The 26139-nt window shown below is 33.4% G+C and overlaps 1 protein-coding gene across 1 annotated transcript; it reads right to left on the bottom strand.

The window, feature by feature from the left end:
• Positions 1–826: 826 nt before the first annotated feature.
• LOC149559845 (uncharacterized) lies at positions 827–1629 on the bottom strand. The gene is made up of 2 exons (XM_089823514.1): positions 1462–1629; positions 827–1042 (listed from the first exon to the last, which is right to left on the bottom strand). Exons 1-2 carry the CDS (start codon positions 1627–1629, stop codon positions 827–829), a joined length of 384 nt encoding a protein of 127 aa, XP_089679640.1.
• Positions 1630–26139: the final 24510 nt, after the last annotated feature.

Here is a 26139-nt window from a genome sequence, read left to right as displayed (position 1 = left end):
ATTAGTTTTTACTTAGGAAATATGTAGTTTACCATTTTAATTAAAAATAACATTTATGTATATTCTTAAGCTTATTCTTAAATAGAATAACTAAAGTTTATGTTTTTTTTTCAATATATCAACTCATCATATTATTTATATTTAAATACTTAAATATAATAGAATATTTAATTTGTGCAAATAGAAGACTTGCATGTCCATTTAATATTGACTTTGTAGTCAAATAAGTTGGAATAAATCTTGAATTAATAAAAAATATAAAAAATTGTTGCCCACAATCCAAAAGCCTCTCTCTCTATATATATATATATATACAATTTGCTATAGTACTGGTATCTATGATAGTAAGAGCCCGTTTTTCCTTTTGATGAGAAGATATTACTGATATCTATGACAGTAAGATTCCTCAGTCATTATTTGACCTATGAATCTAAGTGCTAAATTCCTACTATTCATACGTATTGAGTAATCTATCCGTAAATAAGTTGAGTTCCTTTGAAACCTATCAATGCATTCCCCGTCTCCTTAAGCACCATGATGTGATCAAACTTTTTAACTTCACGTTTTAAAATAAACAAATTATATTGGTTAGCCCCTGCTGGCCCAAATTTCTTATGGAAAAATTGTTTAAACGCGTCTCCATTAGAAACAGAGGCCTCATTGAAACATTGCAATTACAAACCAGAACCAACACCGTCACACTCTTTATTATATATAGAAAAACACAGCATACATACAATCCACAGTATGCTTCAAACCAGAGGATGGTCTACACACAACTCGTTATAAGATGAAACAACCCAAAAAATAAAATTCATTTGCTCTTTCAATGCTCTGTTTCTCCCTCTTTGTGGTTTCCAGGGAGCTTCTCTTTGATCTCTTCCGTCAACCCTTTCTTCTCGCCCCCTTCTTCCTCAGCCTTCACATGACCGTCTTCTTCTTCCTCTTTCTTGTCTCCATGAAGCTTCAACTTGTCCTTCAATCCACCCTTCTTTGTCTCCTTCTTCTTCTCTCCCTTCTCATCTTCTTCCTCATCGCTGGACTGTACACACACAGCATTTCAACAGATCAGAGACCGATCCGTGTAATCATTTAACCAATAAAAGTACGTAAGGTAGGATGAATTTCAATAGAATGCAAAAAATTGAAATATTTGGTTAGGCAAAAGGTGGAACAAAATGCAACCAAATCTAAAAAGATGAAGGGATTGTGATCCGTTGGTCAAATTTTAATAGCACTTCCAAAAGCCAAATAAAAGATCACCGCTCAGTAACACAAAACCTTACGCCCTAACAAAAAGAGAGAGACCATAATAGGATACCGTGAACAACAGGGGCTCCATAATTAATTCAGCTATTGCGTAATACAAGCACTTCAGAAGGGTTAAAAAATCGATTCAAATCCAAGCACATTGGTATTCCATCTGATCTATTCAACTTAGAAACGAAAGCATAAACGTACAGAGCTTGAAGAAGAGCTCTGGCTACGATGCAACTTTCCCATGAGTCCTCCTTCTTCTTTCTTCTCCACGACAACACCATGCTGCTGATGTGTCTCATCCTCTTTCTTCTTCCCAAACAAGCCAAATAAACCGCGATCCTTATGCTCTGCTGCGTTTGAATCCGCCATTGTCAAGAAATACAAAGACAGAAATGAGTGTTGAGCAAAGGCCAATTTATAGGATTTCACGAACAACTGACGCGGCTTGCTGGGGCATGGCATTTATATGTCGGTAAAATAAATGTTAACATCACGCGGATAAGACGTGAGTGGGCAATGTCGACGACAAAGATATCGTAAAGGGACGGTCTACATGCATTCCATGCTCTACGAAACGAGCTCCTGGCTTTGTGGGGAGAATCTGAAACGCGTGCGTTTCAAATACTGATAGTTATATTATAATTAGGGCGTACGGATCACCCTGCTTTGCCGTTGGAAAAAATGGAAGGTCTTTTGCATGGACTATCGACTTCCCTTGTAACGTCTACATTTTGTGTTTTTTGGTGAATGAAAATAGACATATATTACTAGTTCAAGTCTTGAATTTGATGGCCGTATTTACCCTTTTTGGTGATGGAAATAGGTATATATTACTAGTCATATATTAGTTTTTATATATTATATATAAAATAAGGCAAGAGATATATTTCGAGGTGTCTTGGACAAGGATATCTGTGGATTGCATATATATATAAAAGTTAGTAGCAATCATATTTTTTATAGTTAACTATATACTTAATCTATAATAAATTGTATTATTAGCCCCTGCCTTTTAAAAGGCAGGGAACTAATGTTTTTTTTTCACCCCCCCCTATTTCTTTTTTGGTACTCAACAGGTGTCATATCGTAAGGTTTAAGCAGCTGTATTAAGAAAATGGAATTATCAGTTGCTAATTTCAGATTTATGATTGGTCGAGAGCAATTTTGTTGGGGTTTATTGGCTTTTTTTGAAAAATTTTATTGAACAAAAATAAGACTAATGTCGGTTGCAAAGGCAATTTAATTTTCATTAATGTGATGGCAGGGTAGTGGACAGTGGAGATAGGTTAGCATTTATTACGCTAACATCACGGAGCCAAGGAGCCACCGACAGTCAAGATGGATAAAGAGCATAACATGTTTGCCAATTTTGAAAGTACGAAGGAGCAGTTTCCGTGCAATTTGGAGAAATAGAGGTATGAACGACGAGTCTTGCAATTTATATACTTGTATAGGATTTTTTGCTTCCTTCGTTTTCTTGTTGACAGGTTTATCTATGTGTGGGTGTGCTTGAAAATGATTTTTGGTCTTCGCTGTGAATGTTAATAGGATCATTTTTCCCCTTGTGAAAGCTGAGGTCGATATTAGCGCATTTGAGGCAATTGGCATTCGTGTCAGCTCGATTGTAATTCCCTCATTCCATATTCTGCTGTAGAGCTTAATTCTCTGGATTTCATGAAATTGTTTGTTCAGGTTATCAAGTCTCGTTCTATTAAGATTTTTGATTCCACAAATGCTTGCCTCTTTGTATTGCATAGATGGAAATCTGAAAAATCTCATTTTACCTTTGTCTTCTTCATTTACAACCATTTTTAATGATTTTTGACGAGAAGTGATATTTTGAGCTTTAGTTCCTTGAGAAGGACAAATCTAGGGTTTTTGATACCTATTTGCTGCACTTTCTAAATAGTGTTACATGCTCCAGCAAAAGTTCTATAATTTGGTAAATGAAGCTTTTAAAAAATTTCAGTTGTTTTAATGCTCAAAAAGTTTTATTATTGATAAGAAAATCAGATTTTCCTGCCGGCTCTAATCAATGAAATCTATGACTCTAGGTAAAAAGTTAGGGCTTCTAGGATTTTTCTTGCCCAAACTTTTCTGAAGAAACAAAAAAATTGTATGGGGACTCTCAAATTTTTTTGAGTTCCTCTCAATATTGCCTAGCTTGACATTCTTCATTACAAGCTTTGAATTCCAATACGATGGTTAGGAAAAACTATATTAAACAAAAATCGATATTTTTGGCATTTCAATTTCCATTCTAGTTGGTCTGAACAAAGAGGGATCGATTAGCTGTTGCATTGAGTATGTGACCCAGAAAAAATCCTTATATGCGCTAGTATGAATCAGTATTTGGAGAGAAGAGGGTTTGCAGGGTTTGTTAGCAATGGAATCGGGCTTGTGAGCTGTTTGTTTTTGTAGACCATAGGCTGGAATGAGGAAATAGATCTTTTCTCTTTATGGTTCTGCTTCAGGAGGCAAAACAACAATCTTTTGAACAACACCTTGGTAACTGGGTAACCCTAAACATGCTTAGGATTTTCCTTCATAACTTCTCTCGGCTTAATGGGCCTGCTATACTCCTCCACGTGCCAATTTGCATATAGAACTCTAACCACATGGGAGCATACAAGCTATACAGCACTTGATATTGCAAAAAAGTTGTCTTTGAGTTTACCGCATAAGGATTTGTGCCTTTAGGGTATTAGTCTATGCCTACGGGATGCCTACTTTGGCATTCATTAGAGATCTTGATTTTTGGGTGCATAAATTTTGGTAGGTTTCAAAGTATGGTATTCCGCTATGAAGAAATGAGACTACACGATGGTTGTTTCCGTGTATAGGTTGCTAATTATGTTTTTATAGAGTGCGCCCCTGATGGAAAAAATTGTCCTCTGAATTTCACAAATCCACAAAGTATTATATAACACTCCAATTTATTCACATAATTAAAAATACAAGAATAATATGTGCAAATTATATAGTTAAAAAATATACTATTTATAATAAAACACAATATAAATAATTTCAATTAATCAACTACAACTCAATTTAATGGTCATAAATTATTCCTATAAAGATTATTGATTAAAAATTTAAAAATTTAAAATAAAATATATTAATAACATCTACCCAAACTTTTAACTTGCAAGTAGGACATTTCATTAAAGTTAAGTCTACTTGTAATTATGATACTTCTGTTATGTTATAATTAATATAGATATAATTATCTTAAGTTAATTTGATTAAAATTTAATTAATATTCTACAATAATTCATACATTAACTTTAACTTAGTTTTTACTTAATAACTAAATTTGTAAATAATTATATTATATTAAAAAAAATTTCTATCTAATAGTTTTCACTATAGTTTAGATTATAAAAAATATTATTTTCATAATATTAGATTCATTAATCTATTAATTTATTCACTTTACAAAAGTCAATTTGTCAACTTACAAATGATATATTTTAACATTTTAAAAAAAAAATGTTTGAAAATTAACAATACATTCAACCAACTATTAATTAAAAAATATATAAAATTAATGATGTAAATTAGATTTTATAACTTTTTAAGGTAATTTTTATTTTACTTTCTAACTTGTTGGTTCATTTCTTTTTAAAAATATCGATAACCTTTTTTTTTTTCTTTTTTTAACATTGTTCATTTCTTTAAAATTTGATTCTATTTGATTTATCCATCTAGTATTAATTAATGATGTAAATTAGATTTTATAACTTTTTAAGTTAATTTTTATTTTACTTTCTAACTTGCTAGTTCATTTCCTTTTAAAAATATCAACAATCTATTTATTTTTTAATATTGTTCATTTCTTTAAAATTTGATTCTATTTGATTTATCCATCTAGTATTCTTTATACCTTTACTAACTATGATTGAACTATCCAATAAATTTTCAAGTATTTTGATCAAAATGATTTTATGTAGACAGGTCATAGGTACAAAGTTTGCTGCAAGAAGATTTCCAGTAACAAGAAGCATAAAAGACAATCTTCTTTCAAGCAAAACAAGTTACATAGTCAGTAATCAAGTGAGTGTTTTACAAACCACTTTAAGCTTTGAGATATTAATAATAATATAAAATTTGTTTCAACATTATTCTATCTCTTGTGATAAGCAATTGAATTATGTATACGTTGGTTCAGTTTTGCTAGGAAATTTTGAAACTTTCATAAATAATGATGTCAGTATCTACTTAGAAATAATAAGTATAGAATATAATTTCTTTCAAAATTGTTTTTTTTTGGCTACTCAGCAATTGAATTTGCTATGCATTAGTTCATTTTTCTTAGGAGATTTTGAAACTTTTGTAAATAATTATCATAGTAGCTACTTTCACCTTTCTTTCCAGTTAGTTCAACATAGAACAATTAACAATACGCCAATTTTTCTTTTGCACAAAACTCCATTAGCAAATGGATTTCCATAATAGTTATGAAAAATTCACATCATTAGCATCTGACGAGCTACAAACTAGGCCAACTACACCACTAGCTGAAGCATCATTTGATATCTTACAACATACACAGCTACAAACACCAACACCAACCAATTGAAATACTCAATATTCACTACGATCCTTAAAAGAAATAGTCCGTAGTGGCAAAAAATAAGAAGGAACCAATGAAAACCAAAGACAAGAATCATCATCTTCCATAATAAAAAGTCAACCACCTACAATGCAAAATACAAAATCTATCAACTTCTCAACAATACGCATAACAAAAACACAACAGGGTCATTTAAAAAGTAGGCATTCATTGCATTCCCTCAAAAACATAATACGAAAGAGTAGGAGCATAAGTTTTCTTCAACAAAATAGAAAGCAACAAAATCCTAGAAATGCCCAAACAAACAACAAACTTCGCCACCATTTCCATCAAACTACCAGACAGAACTCTAAACAACCCTCAACGCATAGACAAATCTCAAAATTAATTAAAGCATACCAATGTATCATAAATGACACACCCATAAACCCATGCAGCATCTGTGAAACATTACATTTCCAAAAAAACACGCAAATGATTGACGAAATATTTCTTGATGCTTTCAACTGCCTTCCAATAACACACGGACAAAAGAAAATTGAAATTGGCAAATTGGTATGTACCCAATGTTTCAAAGCTATTGTATTTGGCAACATTCCTCCTTTTGCTGCACCTTGGAGAATACAAAGAAATAGATGTATCGATGCAATGCAAATGTTAACCTCACTAGAAGAAAGACTTGTGTCATTGTGCATTGCGTTTGCCCAAATAAGACAACTAGGATACAAAAGGTCATAGTACGGGCTAAATGGAATAATAATCAATGTGCTTGTAGATATTGATAAAGTGCAATGAGTATTGCCTCGATAATTAGATGACAGTGGAACAATTGCAATAAGATTGAAGCGAAAACTACAATACAAAAATGCATATGCACAAGGCAATGTCAGACCCTTGTGTGTAATGAATGCACTATCAACTCCAGCAACTACACCCTTGTATATTAGAGAGAACATTACCATAGATGAGCATTGGGACACCATTCTAAGGGGAAAAAAAATACAAACATGTCTCGACAATGCAGAAATAGAAGACTTTAATGAGAATGATGAACTAAGTAACGAACCAATCTCTGAATCACTTATCCATTAGTTCAATGACACACATTCAATCAAAGATCTTGAGGCAATGATAATTGAGACTGCACCTTCTAAAGGAATTAAACCTCCTGGGATATTTCAAGATCAAAACTCAGAGGAAATGAACTTTCCAACTCTGTTCTATGGTTTTCCAAGACCGCAACACGTTGTGTCGAATTCCTTGCTCCAAAAAATAGTGAAATGGGAGCTCATGCATTTCGATAATGACTTTGTGACACATATTACAAACATTTTCTTCAAAGCAATAAAACTTATTATTCAACAAATCTCTTCAATTGCATGGGTTTGCATAAGAAAAGTTGAGCTCAAAGGTAAAAAGTTGTTCGCAAAAGATGTCTGCACCCCTACAAATATTAAGATTGCCAATTGGTTTCAGATCATTGAAGAGTATTCGTATATCACCTGACTACTTGGACAATACACGAAAAAACATATTTGCAATGATAAGGCAATTAGGACCGCCAACATTCTTTGCCACATTGACAAGTGCTGAACACTTGTGGTTGCCACTAGTACAAGCTTTAGACAATATCTATCCTAGCAATACCTATAAAGAGACTGAAACTGTCGAAGATTGAAATCTAGACTTTCAAATAAGACAAAATCTAGTTCTAGGCACTCAATATTTCAATCATTGGCTCAATGCATTCCGTAGAATGATGTTAACAAATACAGAATTGTTTGGCAAAGTGTTAGATTACTTTTTTGTCATCGAATTCCAAAATAGAGGAAACGAACATGTGTATTTTGTGATCTAGACTAAAAATGCACACATATATGGACAATCTACAAATCAAGAAATTGAGAACTTTGTTGACAAATATATCTCTTGTAATTCTACACTATTAGATGAAAACGTTATCAAAATTCAAATGCACCATCACACAAGAAGCTGCAGAAAATATAGGACATCAACTTGTCGCTTCAATTTCCCTATGCCTCCAATGAGGAAAACAACTATTCTAGAGCCTTTATCAACAACAGATACAAGAATCAAAGAAAAAGCAATAGACCTCTTCAAACAACTTGAGCAAAAAAAATACTCAAAAGATGTTACATTTGACCAATTTCTCAATGACTTTCACACAACCGAAGACAATTACATCTTAATGCTACAGACAAGACTAAGAAGAAGAGCATTGTTACTAAAAAGAGACCCAAGTGACACTTGGAAAAATGCATTTGCAAAGCAAGTTTCATCATTATGGTATGCAAATACTGATGCACAATTCATTCTAGATGCATATGATGTTGCATCTTACTATTGCTCTTATATGACAAAGCAAGACACATAAACAACATTAACCTTCCAACAGTTGCGCAAGCATACAACAACTACTTATGATAATAAAACAGAATTCATACGCAAACTTGGAAATGCATTATTAAACTATCAACAAATGCCTAGCGGGCAAGTCATCCATATTGCATTGTCATTGGCATTATGCAAATCATCAAGAAAAATCGTATTTATCAACACTGCACCATCAGAGAGCAAAGTTGTCATGCTCAAAAGTCCTAAACTATTGGCTAAAGAACATGACAACTTTGAAAATATCATGTATGCCTTTGCAATAGAAAAATACATATCAAGGCCAATGACATTAGACAATTTATCACTTGCCGAGTACATTGCACTCTACTATAACAAATCAACTAGTTTCCAAAAAAGATGAAAAGCACAAATTATACATTTTGTGAAATACAATCTACACATTGACTATCAAAATTACTGTAGAGAGAAACTGATGTTGTACATACCTTTTCGAGTAAACGAGGAAACATTTTTATCAGAACACAACACATGGGGCGATGGATTCAATGCTAAAAAGATAGAAATAGATAAGATTGAGAGAATGTTCAATGCACAAATTGATTATGCATGAGGTAAGATAGACTATGCACAAAAGGAACTAGAGAATACTGAAAATGCAACAATGATATTCAATTTCCATTTACAATCCGACAATCAAGCAACAACACAAGAACACTATGACTTAGCTAATGACTTAATGCACAATAGAAAACTCAAACCAAACCAAACTATTCAAATTGCTCATAATCCATTATTTTCAAAAATTGCACACCCGTTCTTACAAAGGATCGAAGAATAGTACACAATGTGAAGAAAATTAAATAGAGAGCAACAAGCAATATTAAAAGATGCAATTATGACAAAAAGACTTTTCCCAAACAAACCACTATTCTTATTCCTAACAGAAGGAGTAGGAACTGGGAAGACCTTTACAACAAAGCTACTCTATGAGGCTTTGATCCATCTCTATGATAAACAATTACATAGTGATCCACTAAAACAAAAAGGCATCATTGTAGCATCGATAGGAAAGGCTACATACATTATAGGAGGCGTAATCGCACATTCGATATTCCATCTACCGTGTAGCTCATCAAACATCACACCACTAGACTCAGATACACTTGACAACTTAAGCAAGAGAGTGGATGAACTTCAAGTTCTTTTAATCAATGAGACATCACTAATAGGATCAACAACTCTATACAATATAGAAAAAAGACTCCATCAAATAAAACATACACCAACTCAATCATTTGGAAACATAGACATCATATTTTGTGGTGACTTTTACCAAGCACAACTAGTATGCAATGGCTGGATTTTCAAGCAACCAAGAATTAATGGCGATAAAATTCCATATGCATTTTGGACCGACAATATCAAATATTATAACTTGAAAATTGTCATTAGATAGAGAACTGAACAATTTTTCTCTATTTTGAACCGTATGAGGACCTCTGAACAGATAGATGAAGACACTTCGTACATAAATAGAGCATGCTATAGACCTATACCTAAAGATCTAAAATTACCACATTTGTTCCAATGCAACTCTGCTATTGATGAGCACAACAAAAATATGTTAGACCTACTACCAACAACACTTTATAAATTTGAAGCAATTGATCGACAAGCTTACCATCCACTATATTCATCAAACCATGGATCCTAGTTGAGCTTATAGCAGGAAACTTTGACACACAAGATGGCTTGGTCAATGGTACTGATGGCACATTCCAACTACATACAAACAACAATGAAGACATCCTCTGGATCAAGTTCAATGATCCTAATGTTGGAAGATTGCGAAGACAACAAATGCAACACATGTACACAGATACAATACCTACCACATGGACACCACTGACACGAATTAAAAGAAGAATGCGAACATTGACAAACATAGTCATACGATCACAATTCCCTATACAACTTGCATCAGCAAGAACTATTCACAGAGCATAGGGCTTGACAATGGACACTATTGCTTTTGACCCCACAAAGGTCTATCAACATGGCCTTTCGTACACTGCCCTATCACCTGTGAAAGAAATAGAAAAATTGTACTTGATGAACAAATTGCACCATAATAATTTTAGACTTTCTCAAAAAGTCAAAGTAGAAATGCAATGCCTACAAACATGCTCACAATGGCCTCTACATTACACTCTTTCTTCCACGTCAATAACCACCACTACAATATGTACATTAAATACTCGTAGCTTGCAACTACATGCAAAAGAAATAGACCATGACCATGATTTGCATATTGCAACTGTACTTTTCTTCCAAGAGACAAGAACCAAGCACATTGACCAACTGCCATTACTGAACAAAAAATTTGAATTCTATCCATCACATGCAATTCATGGACTACTGATATGTTGCAACAAAACTACCAGAGTCCAAAATATCAAAACATATGCAACTAGACACCTCAAATCAATCATAATTGATCTTTTTCACATGCAAGCATGCTTGCGTATTGCAAACATATATATGACACCAACTGCAACAACAAATGACCTTTCCACTTTCATGCAAACCGTCACCACCAATTTACCAAAACATTCAAAACTACTAATCGCAGGAGACTTCAACATTGACATTTTAAAGACATCAACAAAAAATACACTTCTTTGACATCATGCAATGACATAGTCTAAAAATTGCAATAGAAAACACAACAACACAAACAGGAAGCAACCTTGACCACATCTGGATACATAACATCAACATCGAAATAAAAAAAGCCACTGTTCTATACACATACTGGACTGATCACTTTATAGTTGTAGTCGAATTTATGCTATACCAAATGACACCATAATCTATTTTCCAAATTAAACACAAAGAAAATATCGTAGGCTAAAATTAATCATCTAATCTTAGATGCATCTTCATTGTAGGTCCACCTCGCAGGACAATGGACATAGATCAAAATAGAAGCTCTCCAATTGCTGCCGACAACAATAGACAAAAGAGGAAAGTACTCTTACTACTTTAATACTCTTTCTCTACAATTACTCAGCATACAATTATCCTAATCAATGTATTTCAAATTAACTTATTTACTTTAATTATAGGCAAAAGGTCATTGCCACTTCCCCAACTACCATATTTGACATCTGCAACACACAATCAGCAACAATCTTTGAGGGTGACATCCTAGCTACACATGGACTAGCTTGCAAGAACCCTACACAAAATGAACAAAGATCATCAATTGCACACATAGATCTTATAGACAAAGCTGGCCTACTAACTATAACAACAAAGATCACCAACACCTTGACTGATAAATACTTGCACTGGCTGACTCCTGGAACAAGCATACGCATTCACAAATTTGGAATCAAGAAAAAGATTTTGCAATATGAAAGAGGAGATGTTGATTACTGTATATAGTTCAAGTCAAAAATTGAAGTTGAACAATTACCACTTGTTTGCAAACAACAAAAACTATCACCTGACACCAAAATCTCCCAACTCATCCAGTCACATAACAATTATCCAATTGGTAGTCTCGACATTCTTGTAACTTCATATGTACAGAACCCAACAGAATTTCAGCTACAAATCAAAGATGGATAATGGTCGTCTGACACAGCTACTGTAAGCAACAAATAACACATCAACTTCTATCAAAATACTTTTATCTAATTTGAATATTTTAATTCCTAATATCTACTTTCATTTTGCTATTTCATAGTCCCAAAAGCCCACAGCCACAGCTACAAAAGCCTACAAAGTATATGCAGGTCAACAACATCACCAACAACATTGTTGCTACTACTAAAAAAATGTCACCTATACCATTCCACGAGGTTCAGCAGTTATCAGATCGGGCCTAGCCACATACATAGATCGTCTCAATGACATCTGCACTATGCACTCACTACAACAACTCGCAAATGCCAATTTACAGGTCAATCAACAAATACTGCTACCTAAAATACAACATCTAACAACAAAAGTAAGACTGCAATCAATTACAACTGACCTTGACCATTGTGCTTTCAGGTGATAGGAATATTACGAGCAAAAAATTTCCATAGCTCACCATACTAGCCACTATGCATAGTCTGCCAACAAATCGTATCTATATCAACAACAACTGATCCAGCAAACATCCACTGCACCAAGTGTAGAACAGACACAACATTTCAGTTTCAACCCTACCTCCAATGTATCATCGAAATAGAAGACAACATCTTCGAGTACAGTCTACATGGCAAGCTTTTGCAAGACTACTTTCTAGAATTAACAAAGATTGAATTTGACAAGTGCATAGAAAGCATGTTTGCAGCAGTCTACATGATGCAGAACTTCAAGATTCAAGGCACTTTTACACTTGCAATGGACCACACAATCACATCAATCACATGAGAAACTCCACCTGTAAGCACTCCTACACATTCTCTTACAACTCTCATTACACAATCAAATTTAAATTGAACAAATACAAAAAAAATTGTTAACTCATACTTATTTACAAATTGGACGTTACATAACCAACATATGATCTATAGAATAATCTTGCAAAACTAGAACAAGACACAAGAAGGTAAAATCTTTACTAGTTTATTCTTCTTTATTAATGTATTATGACACTGCCACAATCACGTACATCACTGATATGCTTCATACTTTTAAAATCTTCACAATAATTCACTGCACAAATCACATTCAATTATTACACAGCTCTAACAACAATCATATGTTGATGCAGGTACACTATATATATATATATATATATATATATATATATATATATATATATATATATATATATATATATATATATATATATATATATATATATATATATATATATATATATATATATATATATATATATATATATATATCAGAATCAAAGGGAGGCCAAAGTTTTCAACACCAATTTTTGCCATTGACCATCTCTTATACATAGTTCACCCTTCTTTATATAGCAAAACATAACATATATGTCATATTATCATGTATGAGCCTTGTAATGGTCATGCTGCAAAATTTTCCTTACATATATATACAACAAAGCATACAATAGCATGTCCTTTCATCACCAACATGCTTTATGTAAATTGCTATAACAAATTTTGTACTATTTTCTATTCGCTATATTAAAGAGTACATAGTTAATAATAGTTGAACATATACATTCTTATATGTAGTTTAAAACTTCCTTGCCCACAGCACAGTGTACTACTGTTAAATTTTATTTCTGTTTATGCTCTACAAAATTTTTTGCTTCATGTATACACATCAATGTGCAGTATATCCTATTCTTAGTTTTAGGTTCCACATTTATAGCAACACTTAGTGAAGAACCAATCCCAGTGGCCCATCACTATCTCAATGTAAAAAAATTCACAGCATATTATCATTATGACTACATTTTTTTTTCTTGGATCCCATTGTCTATCGCACCTTCATTTCTTGAAAATTCGTCAGACATTTCTGCAATCATTCACAAAAATTAATGCCAACAAATACATTCTAGGCCAACAGTGCTAGTGGAGTGAGATATAATTATTGTATATCCTCCTAACATAGGGAATATTCTCAAAACTGAATTTGAAGACTACCAAAAAGGAGAATGCTTCACCTTTCCTCTCCATGATTTCTTATATATTTTGTGTGTAGTGCTTCAAAAAATTTGATTGTCTTTCATCTTTTATGACTTGAAGATTCAAATACAATCAAATTTTTCAAAACAAGATAGCCCATATCATTTTCTTTGACTATATAAAATAGACTATGTATCATTTTCTTTGACTATATATTATTTTTTGTAACTATATAAGATAGACTAGGTCTATCATTAATTTCTGCAAGTTCTATAATAGAAATGGCAATTTGATTTGTTCATCAGCAATTTAATAAATTAATTTCTAAACTAGCCCACTACTATTATGGGTCCCTACGTATCCATTCACCGTGGATGCAGAAGGTCTTTCACAATAGAAAGGGGTTGAGCCCTCTTCTTCTAAAACAAGAACAATCGCTTCAAGAGGGTCATCAATCTCATGACTCAGCAAATTCATTGGTATTTAATAATACTCGAGGTAGATTACAATTTCATTTTCCAGTAAAATTAGACATTTTGAAAGTCCAATAGTATTATGGATTGTGCAAATGGTGCAGGTACTAGCAGTAGTAGCCAACATCAATCCAGAGAAACGAAATCATCCTGCGACTATAAGTACCTTAAAGAGTTTGGAGGCCAAAGCCATCATGTGCGGAAGGATTTTTGAATGCAATTTCTCAACCCGATTTCATTGTTTCTGAAAAATTCTGTCAAAAAAAAATCAATTTTTTTTAATTTTTTGTCAAAATCATTTTTATGTTAAAAAATGAGATTCATAATTAACTTTTTAACTAGAATCCATCGATTCAAAGCTACTCATTCTTGTCAAACTCACTGTTTTCCACCCATGCAAAAGGCAGGGATATATTTTAAAGGTATGATTAATATCATTTAGGGAGTAAAGGCATGCTTAAGATTATGATTACATTTATGATTTATGATTAAGGTTAGTTTCAGAATGGTAATTATAGTTAATGCTATGGTTAGGTTTTGAGAAAGGGGTAGGAGTAAATCTATTATTAAGATAACTTTAAGGTATAGGTTAAAAATTATAGTTAGGGATTATGCTTAGATTATATATTTTTGAAATAAGGAATAGAGTTTAGATTATGATTACAATTAAATTTAGGAGTCAAAATAGAGTTTTTGTTTGCATTAGGGTTAGACTTTAATTAGAAATAGGGAAAAGGTTGTAGTTTGGATTATGATATATGAAATATTTGGCCAAAAGGTCTACTTTGCACTTAGGATAATGATAAATTATATAGTTTGGATTATGAAAGGATAAAAAATATGAAATTAGAGTTTTACACTTTTTAGTAGATTTCCCATCTAGGACTATATTTTATGGTAGGACTAGGATTAGGGTTTAGTATATAGGATTTAGGGTTACAAAGATATAGAGCTCAGGTGAAGGCTAAAACATGCATTTTATAAAAACAATCTTAACCATGAACCTAACTTCAATTGAATTGTAACTTTAACCCTAAACTTTAATGTACTATCTTAATTCTAATTACTATATAATATCCCAACCCTAATTTTAAACATACTAAAAACATAATCATAACCCTAATTTATTTAATATTTTCATTTCAATAATTATTACGGTGTTTGAGGCTGGGGTTAAGGTTTAGGATTTTCAATTCAAATTATGATTATGATTAGGATTAGTATTAGGTAAGGTTGTATTATTATTAGGGTTATGGTTTATGATAATGATCAAGGCCTAGAGATTATAATTAAGATTATGGTTGGGTTTATTACATTTCAAACATTTTAAATGTTAATTGACAACCTTAGCCACCTCACGTATACATTTATGTAATGTCTCTTCCTACTTTTTTCTACAATGGCATATGCATAAGTTAAAATTTGTGCATAGTGTTTTCCTAATTTTTATTTTCGTGTATTTTCCTAAAATTCATGGTGCTTAGAATTAAACTCCACTTTATTTCAATCAAACACATATCTATAAATTTCCCCCAATTAAAGTTTATTATTTTATCTATGTCGCAAAATTGTTTATCTCTTTTTCTATTTTTAACATTTTTGGTAGTAATTATTAAAATCAATTATATGTATTTTCAACTATCATATATTATTTCTATTTATTTTTGAATTCTTTCTAAATCATACTTTAGATATTCTAAATAGTTATTTTAAATAATTAAAAAAAGCACAACCACTCTTTGTAATTAAATGTTCTGAATTGCTAAACTTGTTTTGCTAAAATTTTCATATATTTCTCTTTTAATTATGAAGATAATTTTTTTCTTTATTATACTTTATATTTATTTATTTTTAATTATGAAGGTAAGTTTCTTATGTTTGGGTTCATCACTTAGTATGTTGGTTAATTGTGGTATCTTGAAGATCAAACTACTTCTAATTCTATAAAAAAAAATTGACATTTCAAGGTTCTTTTTAGGATGTTGTAGGGTTGGTAGATATCTTAGCTATCACTGAGACCCATGACAGTCTGGGTCTCAATGGTTATCAATGGTTGTCAGTCTTCAGGGATGAGCTTCACTCCTCAGGTGGTGTGTGGGGGCCTTGAGGTGTTGCCTGCCTGATTAGAGACAACCTCTTCAATGGTACTTTTATGGTCTATTTCTGATAGACATGCCAAATTTATGTGGATTCAAGTATGCCATGACAGATACCGTCATCACGATTTTTTACTTTCCACCAGCCTCTTCACCCTATGCCATTCACAATACCGAGGACAGTGATCCACTTATTGATCTGATTGAGTGCATTTCTAGATTCAATGCCTTGGGTAACAACATTGTCTTAGGTGACTTCAATGCACAGACTAGGGAATGGCGAACCCCTATAGATGACTGAGGCATGGAATGGACCTATATTATAGAACTTTATCATGTCAGTTTGGGACTCCAACATATTTTTTAGGATCGCCATGGACCTTTATCTATCTATGGTTATCACCTCCTTTAGCTATGTGAGTCTTCTGATCTAGTTATTTTGAATGACCTTCTTTATTTTCCTAGATCTAAGCCTTTTACCTATTAGCCACACTATGGGGGTGTAGTGTGGTTGACTACATTATCATTGGTGCTTCTTTCATCTCTTGTATCTGTAGCATCACCATCACCCATCTCTTGCTTTCCTACTATCTCTTTTGTGCCTAGCGCTTCACTTCTCCCCCCTCTCATCAGTCCCCCCTTCCCTTTACGGGGAAGGCCACTCCACACCTTCACCCACATCCCCACCCCCCTGGCTGCTTTGGATCATAGCCCTAGCCATTTCCACTTCCACTTTGCCTAGGGTGATGGGGACCTCTTCATTTTCCACCTGCATCGATTCCTCTCATCTATTATTTCTTTGAGTGTAACCGTGCTTCCTCCATGTTTGATCTCTTAACTATAGCCATGTGGGAGTCAACTTTCATTTCCATCCCCCACCACCCTATCCTTAGATCAAAGCACTAGAACAAGTGCCTTATGAACTATCGGTTTGATGCCAACTGTAAATCCTTTCACTGTCGCTTGACTTCAACCTTTGAGACCTTCGCTTCAGCTATTATCAATTTTTGACATTCCTACGGTTGGTTTCTTCATGTGAAGAAATGTGATTACATTGCTTCACAATGCAGTTTCTTACACAATACACGTAGCCAAGACTTGAAGCTCTTTTGGTGCACCTTGTTCCCATGGTATCCACCCTGCCTTGCTCCATCGACTTGTGCTTCATCATCTCCCACACCACTACCCTTTATGAAATCCTAGATCAACTACCTCTTCTCCTCATCTCACACCCTCGCTATGATATCTTTACTACTTCCATCATCTACGAGATTGTCAAAATGGTGAAATGCAGTAGAGTTGTCGATGAGTATGGTTTCTAGGTGAAACTACTCAAGCTTGATAGCTCAGTGATTGGCTCCTATCTCACCACACTCTTTAATAGAGTGGTTTGTACTAGCTTTCTGAAGGCTTGGTCGAGGCATGTGATCCATCTGTTTCATCAGACAAGGCCAATTTTTGACCCCAAAAATTGGAAGACCATCATGATTGGGCATACCTTTGCCAAATTTTATGCCACAACATTGAATACTATTCTTTTAGGAGGCTGATAGGCCAATGATGGGGCAAATAATAATAAACAATTAATAATTTTATGATGAAGTCTGACTGGTCTATACATGTCAATCTGAGAGCGTAAGCTTGCAAAAGGTGTCCGAGCAGTATGCCATCAAGGAATGATAGTTGTGAAATGAGGGATTAAGAATGCAACTACAACACACAGAATTAAATCTATGAAAAACTAAAGAAATCCTAGTGATAGGAACTGTCACTTCCTAGCGATAGGAACATTAGAAACAAAAATAACAAAATTAATTTGCAATAAAAGATAACTGTAACTCATAATAGATCAAATTCATATGAAATATTATTATGCAATAAAACATAGGCATTGAATGTATAAACTAATATAACATGATTAAAACACATACCATGTAATTCTAAACTAATCAAAATACAAATAAAAACAAGCTTAAACACACTCCATAAAAGAAAGAATCACCAAGTCACTTTAGAGTGGGCCCTCCTCCTCAGCTTCCTGGTGATGAAGAGACAAATTTCTTTTACATCTTCTTAACCATGCACATGAATATAGAACTTATGATTTAAAATAACAATATTTCTGTACACTGTTGTATGTTTTTCACACTAATACATTTGGCATCAATTTGCAACATCTATCCTCTGTCATTGCAATTTCAACATGCATCCGTCACAATGAAACCACTTTATAATGGCATGAATCTCGTCGCAATGCATGTGACGTACATCACAATTTTGACATCTGCTTCAAGCATTGCAACAGGGTCATGACGACATTTGGCCACGGGGTTGTTGTGGCAGCGACCATCCCAATACTTGCCCTGGACGTCGTAATTACGACAAGGACATGTCGGCACTTGGCAACAGGGTCGCTGTAGTGGTGACACCAACTATTGTAGCAATGCTTGCATGGACGTCACAATTACAATGTCCATGCAAGCATTGCGACGGTGCCGCTATGTCTACGAAGCAAGGGCCATCGCAATGGTTAGGTGGACATTGCAATTGCGATGTCCATGGCAAGCACTATGACGGGGCCGCTATGGCGGTGACACCAACTGTAATCGCTATCATGGCAACCTTGTCACAAGCATATTCAATCTGCTACTTCAGCCACAAACATTAGTAATGTTGCACCCATTCTGAACCACACCAGCTGTAATTTTTGATGTCTTAGTTTGCTACACAGAAACACAACCATTTATTTTGTTTGGTAGACCCTTTCCATAGGATTGTTGTGGATACTTAGAAGTGACTTAACATGCAAAACTTTTCACAACTGGATACTCTTTTCCAGAAGGCATTTTTGCGGAGCATTTCTGCTTAAGAAAAATGTTAGCCTTCTTACACTGTAACTTCATGCATTTCTTCCTTTCATTGGATCGTTTCTTCCTCAAAATATGCATTTCTCTTAGAAGAAAATGCCCCCTGAAAGACAATGCTTGTAAAAACTAAGGACATGGAAGATGCTTCATAAGCTTCAATCTGTTTCTACTAACGAGGTAGTGGTTGTTCTCATGGTGTTTTTGGTACTTTTAGCTAGAAATATATTTAGTTTCTTGACTATATTTCTGCAACCTATGTGGATGCATAGCTTTTACACATGACCCATTTATTTCCCTTCCCTTACAAACAAAAGTACCATTTTTGCCTCCCTGCCAAAAGGAACATATAAAGATTCATTAGGACTAAAAGCAATTTTCTCAAAAACAAACATATACACTACAACATTAATACAAAAAACGAGCACCTAAAATAAGGAACCATCTTCCAGGGATAGGAGCTTAGCAGCCTCACTCTCATTATCTATAGAATGGTGGACCACACTACCATTCTCTAGATGCTCACCAGCTACAAGTTTACTGTTTGAATTATTTTTTGGAAGTTTAGTAGCATGATGTCGAGTAATAATACCTGTCAAACCATTTGTAGAATTTTGGACATTCTCATGATCTGTTACCATTAATTTTTGAATAAGCTTCAGAATTTCTACAAATATAGTTCTCATTATAATTGCTCACATCACAGTTTCGAGAATGTCTAACAACCATAATATTAAAATTACCCACAGAATTTGTTCCCTTTATTTTAGATTCATGCTTCTTAACATTATTACTAGACCCATTCGATGTGCATCCATTACTTATGGTATGACTTGACTAGAAGACATTATTTGTTTGAATACCATTGGTTGTTAGAGGCACCATCTATAATGTAGCATCATGATCTGCTAATGATGTGGATTTATTGCATGACTGGCCAGAACTTGTGTTCTTTTCTAGACTTTCTGAAATGAAATTGACATTTGACAAATTTTCTACCTGTTGGGGTATCTTGTTTACACCTACAACACTAAAAGAGATTGTTTTCATTTGGAAAAAATGCATGTTTTCTATCACCTGGGTGGCATATGAATCTTGTAATTAGTTTTCCTTTGGATGTTCAATGTTCAATGACACCCTCTTCTTTAGTTTAGAGCGATTATACTAAGATTTAGACCCACCTACTGTTTGAATGCTAGTTTTTTTTATCTCGTATATAGAAAAGCATGTAAGCTTTCTAGGAAAGCACACTTTTCTCACTGACTGAATAGACCTAGAGTACAAAATGTCATAAGAATAACTTCAATCAGTCTAAACAACTTCAATATAATTAGTGTTACCATATAAAGAAAAGGTTCTACATAAAATTGTAGTTCTTTTGTGTATTCTATTATACACAATTTATAATGAGCTTGCTCCACAAAATTAAACATGTCTTCACAACTGTAGCAAATGTATACCCAATTATCATCTAAAGCATGCCAGATGCCTATGGATGAATGAATAAAGTAGAAATACTAACCAGAATGTGTGCTCCAGCCATCATGAACAAGAACACCATAAAGAGTGTACTTAAAATTGCCCTCCTGTGATTGATCAATAGACAAAGAAACTAGAATATCATTCAAATGTGCAAAATTTATTAAAAAACCAGTAGATATTACAAAAACTATATTATTAGATTCTAGTGAAAATGTGATCCACTGGCAAATAATATTGTAAGGGCTACTTACATGTGAACTGCTAACAAATGGTTTGAGATCCAACGTACAACCAAAGTCTACTTTTTTGTTCAATTTTTCCTCCAGATCCAACTACACTGAAGAGCTTGAGATGAATTGCAAGAACATGTGGTGCTTTATCAATTTTGAGTTGTTCTAGAGCCTTCACTTTTACTTTGCATCGTTCACATTGATCTCTTTTCACACCCCCATCTAACTGCTCCACTGCCATGTAATGGGATAATGCTTTCAACAAGGAATCTACTCGAATGATCTCTAGGCTCAAATCTAAGAAAGGATCAAATTTATTTGAGCAATAAGAACATTGTGTGTGCTTCACCTACAAGCCAGGTTGCAGCAATTGTTAATGAATAAAATACTTTTCTAAGACTATAACCTAGAGTTCCCAGCATAAAAATAATTTTGAAAGGTTTAAGTAACTCAAAAAATCCCATTTATGAAATGAACAGTAAATCTTGGAGGTTTCTATAAGCCCCTTCCTATTCCCTTGCTAATATTAAAAAAGATGATGTTTAGATATGAATAACTTCTTCTGATATCTTCTTACATTCACTCATCCTTGTTAACAAAGTACAGAAAATTTTGAAAATATAAACACCTAAAAATCACAACCTGACTTATGATTCAGCCACCAAATATTTCATGTACTAGGCTCTTCTCATAAGCAATAGGTGATTCAATTAAACAATATAGATAAATATACTCATACTGGTGAAAGAAAGTTTTATGTTTTTTCTATATTTCTAACACTGTAGTTTTATAATGAAAAAATTTCTATCAAGTTGCTCAACACACACACACACACACACACACTGAATATTAATTTGTCCAGATTCAATTACTATGAGACCAGTTTAAAAGTGTGCAAAGTTGTTGTCTAAAAGACTTTTACATATTTCATGAGCTCAAAGGTGCTAATAAATCTGTGTTGTACCCTACACAAGGAGTTTACTTCAACCCATACAATGATTTGATCAATATACATAACTAATTCTCTAGGAATCTCCTTGAACTTTCTTTATAATCTACTGTACTCTTGAGATGCATTGACCTGCTTTTGATAATCTGTGGACACTAACATATTTACTTCTTTCTTTCTTGAAATTCAAATCCTTCAAGTACTTACATATTTGCTTCCTCTTGGAGATTCCAACTCAAAAAATGCATCTTCACATCCATTTGGTGAATGCACCGTCCAAATTTAGTAAATGTTAAAGGATCAAGCATTTCTGAGGTTATATAACTTCAATTATTTGAACTAAGTGAGGATATTATTTTAATAGAGGCAATCTTGTGCATCTGTCTTGACCAATGCACCAATCTTTATAGTGCCTCCAAGCCAGGATGCCTGCTTCAACTTCAAAGTAAAAAACCATTGATGATAGTGTTCCTTTCATTTCATGAGTTCTAGATGCCACAAGAAACAAGGGAATCCTCTGCTGATCAAACACAAATGTGAAGGAGAAAACTCTGCTTACTTGAACACCACTTTAACAAGCCATAAGAACAATGATTGCAGCTGCACAACAGAAAATCATAACCATATCTAACAAAATGCTTTTCCATTTCTTAGCCAATGACTTCAATATTTGACTAAACAAAATCATTCCTTCTTCCTTCTTGATAAAACTAGAATATATGGTCTTCATTCAATCAAACATTATTTCTCACTGTCAAGTCCCCAGATAATCTCATCGATTTCTTATCTCTGAACTAGTAACTTTCTCAAACATCAATTAAAAAAGAACATATTGATAGGTTATTCAGAGGATGTATACAATGTAATTTAATATCAATATGTTACAGTTTTTTGGTTGTAATATACATTCACAATCTTTTCTTTTTTTTTAAATTGCACAAAACATACCCAGGCTCCCAAAAATCCCATACCAAATGAAAACACCATAACTCCACAATTTTAATAATTCACACTTTTCATTGCATCCCATCTATATGGGCATGGTGCCTTTTTCAGAGAAATGAAACAATACATGACCATCGTTACTTGAGCACAACTGACTGATGTTCTCTCTTTGGTTACAATAGTGCAAGTATCTCAAACATTAAATATCTCAAAAATATCCAAAAAATTCTATTGAATCTAAAGATACACAAATAGGTGAGTAAACATCATCTTTGACAAGCCTCCCACTTGTAACAAGTATCCTCATTCAGCACAAAGCATTTTAAAGTCAAACAGTTCACATCTAAGAGTTATTATAACCTACTTCACATTGTGACTATTGTATATCTCCATGCAATGCACGAGCTTTACCAGGAAATGATTCAGCAAGCTCAGATGCATCATTCTTTGTCTCTATAAAAATAATACTACGTCCTCCACTGCAAAAGTAAAAAAGAATTTACCTTCCGATTAAGAATGTAGTTGCTCGTGAGAGATGCTTGACAATACAATAATCAGAATTTACAAAAACCATTTCCAAATACATAGATTATATATTTCTCATCCAACCTACTATAGCAATGAATGACATCTAGTATAATCGTTGCTCTTGCTTTAGAAAATTAGGGAAGAACAATGGGCCTCACACTTGCATTTGCCTTCATTTTTTCATCACCAACAAGATCTGCAGTTTTTCTATCAAGTTTAAAGAATTTTGATGCAATCTATTGAAGAGGTAAAAACCAAGTATCAAGTGTTAGCATGTAATAAGAAAATTTGGAAACCAACTTGAAAAGTGCAAGTGCCAGCATGTACTGTAGTTGCTACAAATAAACAACGTACATGCTTTTAAAAAAATTAAAAGGCCACATTGAGCACTATCAAAAACCCCACCTGCTTTACCCAGTTTGGCATTGTTGCACTAAAAAGAAGTGTCTAAACCTTACTCACATCCTCGACTTTTCCTAAAATAGTAGGAAGAAATGGGACTATTAAGAGATGCAGTGGAAATACATTAAAGTTTTGAAGTATAGCAACCTATTAAATGATGTGGGCAGAAAAGACCCACACCTACATGGCACCGAGCACACTTACATGGTGCAAGACATTTAATGCATAATGGGCATTCATTTCACCCCTCTTCCTCAGTGGACTTACACAATGGGCACTTACTTTAGTTATATTGTTCAAAGAAAAAGCATAGCGAAATTGCAATAAGCGATGTAGTTTCAATCAATATTGTGGAAGTGAAGAACAATTTAAATGTAAGTCCCTTTATGACACCAACATATCACATCAACCATTGAACTTATCACAAGTCAAGACATGACTGGTAAAGAACCTTGGAATCATGTATGATCTTTCACAATCTAATTATATAGGGGGTTTTGCTCAAGAAAGGATAAGATACCTTCATATTTTATTTTGTTGTTGGTGCAATCATAAAACACACATCAACATTATACTTTAAAAATTAAAATAACATTAAAACATTAAATACCAATAGTTCCATAAAATTATAGAATTGAAATCTAAATTCCAAAAATGTGATTAAATAATAAATGTTAAATATAAACAAAAGCTATTTAAGATTTTAACAAGACTTTATGCTAAAGCTTATAAATGATTGCTCTTTCTATGAAGAGTTTGTTCACATATTGGCTTTACAAATCTCGTGTTGGCCCTGTAAGTGCCCGAGAAGCAGCTTTCCTAACTCAAAATAACATCAAAAAATGCCTCAGCAAACTATATGACTACATACAAGCGACTGTAATGAGAAATTTGTTCTTATGAACCACTACTTGTGAAACATGGGTCAAGAGTTGAATCCTGTTAGCAATATCACAATATAAGGTCAATTTTTCCAAAAAAATTTTGAGAATATTTTAGATGTTCAAAATGGTTCAACGAAGTTTAAACATGGGTCATGAGATATGAACTTTAGTTAACCACTAACCATTGCTCATTGAAATATGGATCACTTTAAGTTGAATCCAGATAACAAGCACAAACTGATACAGTACAGAGCACCAAATATTTGAGTAATCTATACAAATCACAAGATTGTAAGAATTTGGATATCTTAGTTAAATGTAGAGATAGCATAATTTGACACACTGCAGAAAAAAAAAACACTTGAAACTGAATTCAATTTGAGAATAAGAACAAGTAAACATGAGAAGGTAACCATTGAAAGTGAGGTGCTAAAGATACATCATGGAAATTGGCACTTCTTATTGAAAAATCAGCAAACATGTAATTTATGTCATTCACAAAAGAAGTCATATAGTCTATTAGTTACAATTTCAATACAAAATTACAAATCATACCAAGGATGTTTTCCACAACCTCCACAAAGCCCATGTTAAGCATTTCATCAGCCTCATCAAGGAAACGAAATTTCAATGATTTCAAGTTTAGACTACCTCTCTCAATATGATCCTATGTAAAGAAATCCAAACATTTTTTTTACCAATGAACTGTTGCATATCAGGAAAGTAGTTAATAAAAGCTACTCACTTACCTTGATACGACCTGGTGTTCCAACAACAACATCTACACCTCTGCGTAGTGCATTCTCCTATGGACCATACGGAGCACCTCCATACACACAGTATGTATTACTTGCAATCATCAATAGATCCTGTCAAATTTGCATCTATGTAAAAGATGCTCGTGTCCTTCCACTTGAAAGGGGTCTTAGCAAGACACGGTGTTATAGGTCTAAACATAGGACAAAATAGAGAAATATTTAGTATCTTATTGAGCTTCACTTTGTTTCGAGAATAGTTTAATATTCTCTACTAAAAAGGGCCAACCACGTGAAGGTGGAAGTCCATTTGGCCCCACCCCCCTCCCCCTAACATCACTTTACATTCCCTCTTAACATCTAACATTCATTCATTCTTTCAACCATTAATAAAATGTAACATTCAATCAATATCACATGATAACATTCATTAACACATTAGATTCGATAACATGCAACATTCATCAATATTCTACATTAACACATAATTCATGAACATTCATAAGCACAAAATTAAAATCATTGAGACATAAAATTCAGTCATTATCAATTAAGGTATGTAGATGACAATCATTTCTTTTTTTTTCTTTCTATTTCTTTTTTCTATGTAAGCTCTAAGAGGAGCATCAGTGTCATCATCAATTTCCCCCTCATCAGTTGTTCTGTTCTCTGTTCTTGATGATCTCAAATTCCTATGCTGTTGC

The sequence above is a fragment of the Cupressus sempervirens genome, chromosome 4, assembly GCF_028749045.1.
Source record: "Cupressus sempervirens isolate cs-2001-9-10 chromosome 4, ASM2874904v1, whole genome shotgun sequence".
Classification (NCBI taxonomy): domain Eukaryota; kingdom Viridiplantae; phylum Streptophyta; class Pinopsida; order Cupressales; family Cupressaceae; genus Cupressus; species Cupressus sempervirens.
The sequence above is the reverse complement of the archived record's forward strand: the minus strand, read 5'-3'. Positions and strand labels throughout refer to the sequence as shown.

What these genes read in the sequence shown, in the direction of transcription:
- LOC149559845 (XM_089823514.1), bottom strand. Translation starts at nt 1,629, where the DNA reads ATGGCGGATTCAAACGCAGCAGAGCATAAGGATCGCGGTTTATTTGGC. An exon ending in AGAGCTCTTCTTCAAGCTCT is followed by an intron (nt 1,043 to 1,461) that starts GTACGTTTATGC and finishes GTGTGTGTACAG; the next exon opens with TCCAGCGATGAGGAAGAAGA.